The sequence below is a fragment of the Sipha flava genome, unplaced genomic scaffold (genome assembly GCF_003268045.1).
Source record: "Sipha flava isolate LNK unplaced genomic scaffold, YSA_version1 70_pilon_pilon, whole genome shotgun sequence".
NCBI classification, from domain to species: domain Eukaryota; kingdom Metazoa; phylum Arthropoda; class Insecta; order Hemiptera; family Aphididae; genus Sipha; species Sipha flava.
The window spans coordinates 589,400-602,382 of NW_020273610.1; the positions used below are offsets into that span (position 1 = coordinate 589,400).

The window sequence follows — 12,983 nt, forward strand, 5'->3', positions numbered from 1 at the left end:
TATATAATATATAATATATATATAATATATATATAAATATAATACATATATATAATGCTTTTCTCTAGTTTAAAAACAATAGTTTATTACACGAATAAGAATATATATATATATATATTAATCAAATAAGGTTCAAAATGAATTCTTTTAAATAAATATATTGACTTAATTACCACAGCGATCCTTAGATTATATTTAATCTATGAATGATCGAAAAAATATAGCAAATTCCTAGTTTATCTGCGGAGAGAGAACTAAATGACTCAAATTTAATTAAATATTTGATTAATAATATTAATGAATTAATAAAATAAGAAAATTCTAATGGAGTTAAATTTAATCAATACTTTTTTTTTATCGAAATTCGTTCGAGGCTAATCCATCAATCACAATATCGGGGAGTTAATGATGTAAGTCGAACGGGAACCTCGACTAGAAAAAAGTTTGTTTTTAATTTGTTTAATCGCATTACTCAAGAATATAACATGAACAAAAAAAACTTTAGTTCTTCGACGATTTCATTATTATTTATTACTTACACACTTCAAAATATTGAATATCTAATAAAATACTGGTCTGATTTACACTGATTACAAAACTATAAAATTCTTAGTATTTATTATACGTCAGACGAAGAATAGATATAATAAATAATTAATGTAAAAATCAAGTACAAAAGAATATAATTAAATTACCTAGTCATAATGAATTAATTAATTTAACATTATTTATTAAAATTATATACAAAATGTGAGGAATAGCATTGAATCTATATATTATAAATATACTTATACGGGTATAGGAATAATAATTGAAAAATGATTAGTTTATTAATCTAATTTATACTTTATAACATAATATAATTTTTATAGGATCCAATTATGATATATTGCATTAAAATTATTGACTATGAAATATTGACTTTCATTTTATAACTAAATACAAACAAATTAGGTATAATCAATACTAGAAAAAAATCAAAATGTATTTATTCTTTTTTTGACATGGGTACATTAGATTTTCATAATGTGAAAGATATGAAACTGGGTAGATATTTTTGTGTTTTTAGAGTTTTTCAGGCATTATAAGTATAAAGACGTGGACAAAATGTATGGACTTAGTTTTTGGCACTCTTCTCGATTCTCTCATCAAAACTTTCAATATAGTTGATTATATTATTTATGATTCAAAATCAATGATAAACCATAAATTCAAAATATTAATAAATCTACGAACATTTCGATTTTCTTTTAAAATTAATAAGTTCACGAATTTACACTCTATCAATTTTTCTATGGTATAAATTACAATAATACACAAATATATTTGAAATAGGAAATCATTAATGGAAAATGATCAAATGAAACATGAGTTATTTTATTTTAACATACAGTTTTAATACAGAAAGTTTAAAATATATTTAAATGTATAATATGGGTACTTGCAAATTATTTATTAACAGCTATATATAATTAAAAATACACGAATTGCTCATGTTTATAATTTTCATGCAGTCATTTTTTATAAATAATAAGAAGAATATTCTATAATTCTGCTTTTGTTTATCACTTAAAGTGATCTTTTGTAAAGATAAAGTTAAATCTTAACGTAAATTAATTACGTTAAGATCAATATGAATATTCAAAAAATGGTAGTATCTAAAAAAAATGTATAAATTATTTAGCTTATTTATTTCTAAATGTTTAACTATTTAATGTTTTTAAATACTAATAAATTAAGTATATTTTTTCTGCATTATTTTTAAGAATTTCCTTAACTAAACTTTTATAGTATCCTAAAATCTTTTATTCAAGATTTCATCAAATCTTTAAAAAAAGTTTTTTGGGTCTTATTTATTATAAAAGTTAGATAAATTAAGTATTCCGAAATCGTAATTGTAAAAGGTATTCATTCATTAATCAAACACCAGTTTTTATCAGTCAAAACTTTATAGCACTGTATTAAATGATTAATATTCATGATCAGTGATAAAATAACAATCCATGCTCGTTTTAAAACAAAGTAATTTGTCTCTTTTGAATGAATGAAGTAATACATTAAAACGTTGCTAAAATATTAACTTGGTTTACAACAATGAATAACAATGCATTTTGTTTGATCAATTTATAAGAATAAAAGTGTCCATTTTAAATATAAGTAATACTTTTATGTAAGGTATGAACATTAATGATATTTAACTAATTTCTTTTTTTTTTTCGTGAATTTTTAGCATGTATGTCGTTCTATTAAACTGTCCTCTATGTTCACCTTTGTTAAAACCTTACGTAATATTGTATTGATTTTAGTTCCTAGTTTACGAAAAACTTTTGGTTCTTTGTTTCTATAAGAAAAAAAAATAATTTAAAACTTTTAAATCGTTTTTTAGTTAGTTGGATTTCATGTTCTATCTCACCTTTCTCTTCTTTCTATAAAACGTTACATATCGTAGTTATCATAAGTTGTTTTCTCAGTAGAATGTATTATTATTACTTTTTTAATTCCGAAGATTTTTTGTACACTTTTACAAGAATAAATACATGTGTGCTTTTTTAAAATTAAACGTGTGTATACCGCTTATTCCGATAGTTACTTTATTATTCGTATTCTAAAAATATGTTCAAAATTAATTGACAATTTGTATACTTTGTCTTAATGTTTTTCTTCGATGTATTTTTATTTATTCGTATTTTTATAGTAAATGTGTATTATCATTTGAATGAAATTTTTATCTGAGTGCAGAATATATTTTTAATTTTTTTTTTCAAGGTTATATTTGTTTGAATGCTGTAAATCATACTAGCAATTTGTTTTCCACTGAGTGATATTAGAAATAAATAATTTGATTATTATATCAGCAGAGGAGATTATTTCTCTTCTAAAGGAGATATTCTTCTTGCCGCACTCTTTTTGCTTCAATTTTTACTTTTAATGCACAGGTCGGATCAGTTTGTATCATTGATTTTTTCTCATTATACGCTTCATCCACCATGCACTCTAACTTTCATGCTTATACAGTTAATAATAATTTTTTTTATTTTATCATATTTTATATTCCTTTTGATCGTCTATATGATATATTCATGAAGTTTTTAACATTTTCTTTTAAAGGAACGTTTAAAAAGCTTAATTTTTGTTAACTCAGTAAATATTTTTCAGGATTCAGCTCCGTGTAGAAATACAGGTAACATATTGGAAATCATACTTTTGAAATTACAAATCAGTCGTAATATTTGAATACTTTTGTCAATTTATGAAAATCATCCATTAAATTCTGTCTTCCAAATCTGTTTATTATATTGTTAATATCCCATCCTTAATTAATTGTTATTTCCAGTTCCAAGGTGACTATATTTTTGTACCGGTTCTATGCTTTAATTATTCAATATTATCGTAAGCTATTAACGTTTGATAGTATTCATTTTCTTTATATTATGGATCAAATCCTGGGTCTCGCTGGCTCTATCCGCTAAATATTGTAATTCAGTAATGTTGTTTGTAAAAATCACCATATCATCACTGTATCTAATTTTATTTAAATATATTATCATCATTATTAAGTTATATTTTTCATATTTAATCTTCCTTAAATAATTGACAACTGTGTACTATTGTTGAAAATAGTACCGGGTAACTAATTTATATAGCGGAATATTTTAAGATTAAATTCACCGTTACGTTTTTCAGTATTGGTAACCATGAATAGAATTAAGTACACACCTATGTTACAAGTGCTTGCAATTAGTTTACTGTAACCATAATATATGTCCTACAATAAACCGCTTTGTGTTAAGACAAATATATATATATATATATATATATTTTATCATCTGCAGAAGTTACTCGCTAGCTTTTGTCATCTGTGATGAAGTTTCTGTCTCCTCTTTCAAGTTTAATGTCAATGACACCATTTTGACAATAGTTATTTTTAATTTATTAACCTGATTTATTTAAGTAAAATAATAAATAAATTTGAAATTTCTATCCATTTACATGCATATTAATTTATATAATAGTATTATATTGTTAATTAAGATTTGATATAAACATTGTTTTTTTCTTGAAATTTACTATTCTTTTAAATTTTAAATCAATCGCAATTACTATACATTATTAAATAATATTATTTATTTGTTATAAAACCGTTAATAACCGTTACTAGTTTATGTATTTGTTTTTATTTGTTTGTGTTTAATATAATATACTAAAAATGCTATATTTATTTTGTTTAATACAACTAGAAACCTTTTTATTTTATGTATAAATAATATTATATAGATTCTTCTTACTGTTCTAAACATTCTGAAGAGATTATTTGCGACCTTTCCATATTATCTTTAGCTGCCCCTCTTTATCCTTTAATTGTTTAACTCTTTTTAATTTTTTAAAATCTCAAAATATCCAACTTACTCTATCTTCTATTCTTAAATCCAATTCTGAATTTGTTATAATCCGATTATTATTATTTATCCGTGAGACTGGTCTATCCGTTTAATATATCTAAATTATTTTAAATGAAATGTATGTTTTAATGTTCAAGCTTACACCAATTTTATTCTGTAAATTTTGAAATAAATTGTAAACCTACAATGTTTCAACAAAAAAAAAAAAAAATTTAAAAAAAAGTAATATAATAAATAGTACCCTAATAGCATTAAAAAAATAATTTACAAAGTAATTTTTGTATTCAAATATCTGTTCTTCCGTAAAATGAAATTCAACATCGATCGTATAAAAATGTACCAAACAATAACTTGATTACGTAGACAAGAGCTTATGATGCGCAAAAATAAATTGAGTTACTTGAAAAGTCTTTTCGATTTTATCTTTGATGACGACAATATTATTAAAAACAGATTGAGTGTTTTTCACAATAAACTCGTCAAATTATGTGTGTTTTATAGGTTTTGGAATATTTCCAAAATTATATTACATATTTTTCTAATGTATTAACAAAATGTTCAGAATTTCCGAGAATAATTACTATTTCTTTCTTGCAGACTGTGTTTATGCTTAAAGAATTTTAATTTGAATGATAAATGGTAATTATAAATGAACTTCACCTGTAATTATTTAAATTTTGTTAGGTAAAAATATTTATCATTCATTGTATATTTTTACCATCATAATTTTTTTTTGTCATTTTGATAAACTAAAATGAATACATATTTCTACAAAAAAAAAAAAAAAAAATGTTTTTACAGATCGAGGAGTTATCTTTTCAATGATAATTTTATGTGAAATATTAAAACGTTATCGTTGCAATTCTTTTGTATTATTTTATAATATTTTAATGTTTAAATTTTTTTTTTTTATTATTATTTACTTTTGCTCTAAAGTTTTTAACTCTCTTTTTTGCTTAAGTAAGTTTATTAATTATTTTTATAAATTTTACTTGTATAATATGAAATAAAAATCCAAATATGAGTTATAGTCATAGTCATATAGTATACTTTTTAGATTTATTTTATTTTTATTTTATTCTTATTAGAAGATACGATTTAAATGATTTTGAGGTCTATAAAAAATATATCAAAATTATTTGAATACTTAATTTCATTAATATATTAATACATAATAAACATTAAATTTAAATGGTTACAAATCACCAACTATTAATTCATAAAGTAAAATTTAATTGATTTACGTATAAAAGATTATGAACAGAATAGGTTAGTGAAATTGCAACAAATGAATGTATCATAACTGTCGATTAACATTTAATTAACTAAATTAAATCTCGATGTGTTAATCTACAAGCACAATTTTTTTCAATTATTAAACGTGCGGTGTATTTTATATGCCAATTTTATTTACACAGAAATTAATGTCGAACAAAGAGCTACTTAATTTTATTTTAAATCTAATTATAATGATATATATAAAAAAAAATGTTATAATTAAATGATAGGTACCTAATTGAAAGAAATAAAACTATCTTACTGTTAAATAATTTTTCTATCTTCCTCGCTATCCTGACTTATCGTACATCTTTCACATTTGACAACAGATTTTATATGCTCCTTACATGTTAAATATTAGAAAAATAAATGGCATAATTGGCCTGCTATTTTTAAAATTAAATCAGAAAATTTTAAAGTTTATCGTTTATACTCTTATAGATATAATAATTGTTATCTGGTATTAAACATTGTTAAATATTTAAATATCATATGTATGTATATGTATAGCTCTCAAACATAGCTGTTTGTACAGAACTATTTAACTATATCGGTTTATTCTTATCATTTGTGTCGTACTCTCATGTGTGTTGAATTTATTATTTCAGTATATATAAATGCTAATTAAAATTCATATTTTGAATGACATTTTTTTCCTATGCTTTGATCCGCTGGATTTTAATTTTCTAAAATTTGGCCCTCTAGTAACTTCGAATTGCCCATCTCTGATATATATGATAAAGAAAGGTTAGATAAGGGGAATAACTAAAAAAACCTATGTACCTAAATAGAGCAAGATAAGTAAAAATATTTGTGTACAGAGTACACCAGCGCATGTAATTAAAGGTTCAGAGTAATATCTCGAATTGGCAAAATAGATAGCCATCTAAATATTTGTTAAATTTATAGCGTATGATTGTTTGTGCAGTTACACTTTTTTAGTTGTTTAAATTCACGGATAAACATTGAGCACATTTGTAGTCGGTTATTTATTAAACTGTACAATAAGTTAGCTAATTATTTAAAAAAGACCCTAGCCAAACTAAAATCTAATGAACTTTAACAAAAATTATCAAAACTTTCTACGGCCGATAGCAGCCTCTAGGAAAAAACAAAACAATTACTCAAATTCAATAATCCCTCTCTACCTTTTAAAAAAATTGATAACACTCTAGCTATTTCTGATTCTGATAAAGCGGAATTATTTCAGAAACATCTATCAAATATTTTCCAGCCACATGTTATCATAATAAACCTTCAACATAGCATCCAAATTAACATATTTTTAAACTCTTCCCTTCCGGAAAGCCAACGGAAAAAATTTATTACCCCAAACAAGGTAAAATTCGCGATCTCAAAATACCCAAATAAAAAATTTACCCGGTTACGACCTAATAACAGGAGAATACACTAGACGTTTTCCAAAAAAAAAACCATAGTTTTTCTAACATACATAATATGGAAATTTTCCCATATTATTATGTTCAGTAAACCCTGCAAGCCACCTGATGACTCTGCCTCTTTTAGGCCAATTAATCTTTTGCCCTTTTTTTCTAATATTTGTGAAAAACTGATTCTTAAATGATCCTTAAAGGCTCCTTTAATCACTTCTTCCACGTCTGTTGTTTTGTTGGTTATTTTTTTTCTCTTTACATCGCACGCATTGCTTGTTGTGCCTAATAAATTGTACAGATATCGTATTATCATAATAATATTAAAAAATTCAATTAAAAAATAAAAACCGTAATGCACATTTTGTTTCCGTAGATGATGAGTCGGTGAACGTGCGTGGAGTCGTGACGGCCGACGGGTTGTTCGACGGTACCATCAGCACAGCATCCGAAGAGTATTTCGTGGAACCGTCGTCCCGGTATACGGATGGCTCGTCTCCGCTTCCATACCACAGTATCGCATATCAATTGTCGGACGTGGCCATGCCGAAGACGGACGGCGGCTGTATGTCGGAGTCGTTAAGCGAACGCCGGGCTCGCCGTTCTGCCGCCGAGCGGTTGGTGAACCAGACTTACGACACGGAGGGCGTGATACTGATCCGGTCGCCGAACGGGACCATCGTGAACCGTAGCCGGCAGTCGGCCACGAGCAAGACACCCACGCTACCCAAGCCCAACTGGTACGACCCCAATGACCTGCGGAAGATATTGGTCGCGGTGGCCGGCGACGAGGCCAGCAGCAACCTGGTGGTGGACGACGGCAGTTACGACCCATTCGAGAACCGCAAGAAGAACCATGGCGGTTTCGTGGACAACCGGAAGACCACGTGCATGTTGTATCTGCAGGCCGACCACTTGTTTTTCGAGAAGTACGGCAGGGAGGAAACGTGCATCGAGGTCATGACCAGGCACGTGCAGAGGGTGAACGCCATCTACAGGAACACCGGTAAAATAATATTACGATACTACTAGAATTTTATACACTTCGGTTGTACACATAAGTATGTACACACATGACAAAGGAATAACAAAACTCTCATTTTTTCGCTTTTATAACGTTTCTTAGAGTATTGTTTGTAAAACAATACATTTTCTTTAACATTCTAATGAATTGTACTAAAAAAAATTTGCAATACACCCATAGACTATATAGTATGTCAATTTTATACGTTTTAATGTTGTTCTATTATTCATTTTGAAAACGTTAAATTTTTTTTGTTTTATTTAACTATAATTTGTAACGACATTGGAATTTTTCAAATATATATTAAATAAATATATTATTGAACATTTGCAATTCCCTTATAAGTTATAGTTAATAAAAAAAAGCAACTAGTGACATTTTCGAAAAATTGTTGACAAATTTTGCGATCATTTGATAATGCATTGTCATTCATCTTATATAGTCGAAACATAGCGTGTATTAGCTAAAATTAGTTTATTATTATAGGATATTGCACAGTATGAATACAACTCGTATATATATTTAATATACCCGGTAACATGACGTTGGTATGACGGCATGAATCGTCTTTGGCTTTAAACCTTGAAACAACTTGAAATTAGACCTATTCAATCATCTATGCTGCCAAATATGGTCCGTGTAAAGCAGGGAAATAAGTTAATAATCACATAGTCATAATTTATCAAGTTTTTTTCAAGCTAGATTTGTAATTTCACTGTTGTTGTGTAAATAATATTAACGTATATAGTAAAATGTGTTAATGTTATCACTCAATATCTGGGAAAAGAAATAACCAACTAGGTTGTATACTCGTATCACATGATAAATCACACAAAATAGTTTGTATATATTTTATTTACCTATTTTTTATTTTGAAATTAATTTATAAATATTTTAAGTTTATATGTAGAATAGTACATGGAAATTTCACAGTATATCTCCCATGCGACCCTGCTATTACAACGTGTGTTGTATTACAACATATTACAACGTGTGTTAATCTAAAGTCTAAGCATTTGGTATTTATGATTTTTTAACCGTTAATTCAGTTTTTTATATTTATCTGTAATGATATTTTAAATATATATTCTATTAAAAAATGTCAACTTTAAGTATAATATATTTCCCTTAAAAAATTCCAATAAACCGAATTTATGAATTTGTAAAAAAAAATTGTGTAATGTACACTAACATACTTCTATTAAACCTAAAAAAGAATTATAAAAACACTAATTCTTCGAATAAATATATATTTATAAAATCATTCATTTGTATATTATTTATTTTTATGTATGAGAGTTATAGTTTTTACATATTAACGTATATACGGTGTACTCATATGGTATAACTAATTGCTCGATTTATTAACATTATGTTATTATTTCCTGTATTTACGCTTCAACAAAGTCTCATGTATAGCTATTTACTCTAGTAGCTATTAACTATTATGTTGTAAATTCAGTAAAAATGTAAGCAAATCAATATTATTATACCGTTCGCTCGTATTTACTGCATTTTTCCTACGGATTAGGCATACAGGATCGAATTAATAACGAAGGACAGAAAGTTTTCCTCTATTCTAGCTCTCATAGGTTTTTGTTTATCTAAATACGTATTAAAATAACATTTTCATAACTGACTTGGACTTTTCGTTTATACTTTATTCAAACAATCGTATATGTATAGAAAATTTGCAAACAAAATGCGCGCATAAATGTTTGTAGTTTATTCGGTTTTTATTTAATCTGCTAAATGTTATGTCTGCATGTTTTTATTTTTAACAGATTCATTGCGTTACGCGTTTGTAACTTACTGTTTTATTTTATTGGATATTTAAATTTACGCTGCTGAGGGGTGACGTATGCGATGGCCGAAATATGATGTATTTGTTCGCCTAATATTAGTTTCCTAAATCATTATAAATAATGTATTTTATATAAGAAGTTATTATGCACGGATAGTTATATTATTATGTTGGTATTATAGCGAAGTATTCAAAAATATAAATTCAAATTGAAGTTATAGTTTATCTCTGCGTTAAAACAGCTACGTTAAACAAAAAATACGATTTCATTACTTATCATGATAAGTAATAATAATGATAATTATAATAATATAATATAATATAATATAATATACTCTAATAATGATAGGAATTTGTATATAATCGGTATCTATTATATTTATTTGATATTTGTATTTATAAGAAATATTATTTAAAACAATTACATTTTAAAACTCACATATATCTATTTTTGCCACTGTTAAATCAAACAATTTTAGTAGGAATAGTTAACAACATTTAATAAAAGTAAAGTAAAATATTATTTCTTGATGTTCAAGAGTAATGTTTGCTAAGATTTAATTCAAAATGATTATATGGTACTATTGTAATGATTTTTGAATGATATAATGAAACAAATTTTAATGAATCTAATATAAAAAATATCTTTAGTACAGAATTCTTAATTTATATGTATATATATATAGTTACCGAATCGTTGACTCTTTAATTTGCAATGAATGTATAAATTTGTATATTGCTATTTCTTAAATTAGTATTTAAGAATACTTTAAAATTGATGAACAAAACTAGAAGTATATTGCTATAGTCCTTTAAAAATAAAATCGTATTGGCAAAACATCCGGCTCAATTTTTAACAAAAAAATTCTCTATTTATCTGTTATCTTAAAATTATTTAGCAGTTTTTACGCAATTTTAATTTTGTTTATTTTTCATAAATATTACGTCTTTTATCATTCTTATTTATAAATATCAGGTTTTAGTTTTGTTTTTTCGATGCATTTTACTTAAATGGATTAATAATTGGTTTATTACTAAATAGACAAACTTTTAAGAAAGATTTATAGATAGATTTTTATAATTAAACTAAAAAAACCTAATAAATTAAACATTTATGTTAGATACTTAGATATTATACATGTAGTGTAGTTCTCTACTTGCTTTCAGAGGAAATAACAGTTGTTTGGTATGTAAATGTTACGGCCAAAAGTCGAAATCGGGCAAAACGCGAACTGCCCATAATCCTTGGGCAAAATGTCATATTTAGGCTTTTGACCGGGCAAACCTAGTTATGACCAACCTCATTTGGGCAAAACTGCTAAAACCGTATATTGTCTTTTATCGTAAGGGCAAAACTGTAGAGTCTTAAATACGTTCGCTAATATTAAATAAAAATAATTATAAAATAAATATTATTGTACAAATATAATTGAATAAACTTAATTAATACATTTAAACCTCACTTGGGCCAAACTGTAGCGTTTTAAATAACTTCACTAATATTAAAACAAAAAAATAATAATCATAAAATATTCTTTAGATATAATTTAATACACTTAAATAATAATAAAAATATAATGATATTAAGTATTTGTATAAAAATAAATATATACCAATATTAGGTACTCTTATAATGGTAAAATAAATAATTAAAAATAATAATACATTTAAACCCCATTTAGATAAGGTGTATTTTGTGTACCTTTAATATAACGAGTTAATAAAATACAATAACAGCGATAAATTAACAAGATACGCGTGTTCATATATAATCGTAATAAAATTGTATTTAATATTAGCAAATATATTTAAGACTCTACGGTTTTACCCTTACGATAAAAGTCAGTATACGGTTTTGGCAGTTTTGCCCAAATGAGGTTGGTCATAACTAGTTTTGCCCGTAACATAAATATAATATAGGTATGCACACTTTTTATAATACATACCAAAATCTTAGTCACTATATAACTTCTCTTCCTAGTAATCTAGGAATTATAGATCCAAATACATTATTCTAAACTTGTTTGAACTAGATATGAAAGATATTCAGCTTCATGGATTTTTTTCATAAGAAGTTATCTACTGCTTCAACAGCGTGTAAGTGTTTTTATTAATCATGAAGTCCCGAATTTACTTATTTACTGTCTATCCTATGGGAATTATAATCTTAAGCTTTAAACTTAATATAGTTTCTTTTTAGACCTGTATTATTCTAGCTCTATACTCGTATATAAATACATTTCAGAAGACAGACAGAACATCACCAATTCATCTACTCTTTGGCTTTTTTTTAATTTTTATGAGTTCCCCTATAAGTAGATACGCTAGCCATGTCATATGTTGAGCATTTGTTATTATAATTATTTAAGTCTTATAAATAAATACGTTTTTACTTATATACAAGCCATTGAGCAGATGTGTTCTTCTTGTGTAACATTCGTTTTAGGGATGATTAAATATAATTTTAAAATTATAGTTCTTGGTGAAGGTATATTTTATATAGTATGGAGGTCTATAGATACAACTTTACTTTGTAATATTGTATTTTTCTACATAATATTATGTTTGGATATTTTTTCTAAACCGTCATGAAATTCGCTATTATATAAAAATATTAATTATCAACTCTTTTTATGTACGAGTCTAACTGAGTTTTTTTTGAGTACTAAATATATTTTTGGATATTAACGGTTTCTAGGACTATCTCATATTTATTATATATATATATATTCATTATATTACGGGGTTATACCTGAGATTATAAATGTATAAACTTATAGACAATAATCAAACAAAGTGCTTAAGTCTGTATTAAAATTTAATTAAAATGAAGAATAATGATAACGTTGTATTTAATTAGTACTGTATCGAATAAATTAGTATACTTTTCCTTCCGGTACCTGACTATTTCAATGTTGCATTTGGTTGCTATCATAAATAATAAACAATAAACATAAATAATAAAAAATAAACAATAAACATAAATAATAAAAAATAAACAATAAACAAACAATAGCATAATTGAAAATAATATCAATAATGATAATTATTACGCACGCACGCTCGATAGAACGCGTGTTGGATTG

At 25.6% G+C, this 12,983-nt stretch overlaps 1 protein-coding gene across 1 annotated transcript in view; it reads left to right on the forward strand.

The window, feature by feature from the left end:
- The window catches only part of LOC112692090 (disintegrin and metalloproteinase domain-containing protein 10), a 68,994-nt gene that overhangs the window by 43,751 nt on the left and 12,260 nt on the right, over positions 1-12,983 (forward strand). The window contains exon 4 of the mRNA XM_025566639.1: positions 7,446-8,075. Coding sequence (XP_025422424.1) covers positions 7,446-8,075 — 630 coding nt within the window. The remainder of the gene's footprint in view (positions 1-7,445; positions 8,076-12,983) is intronic.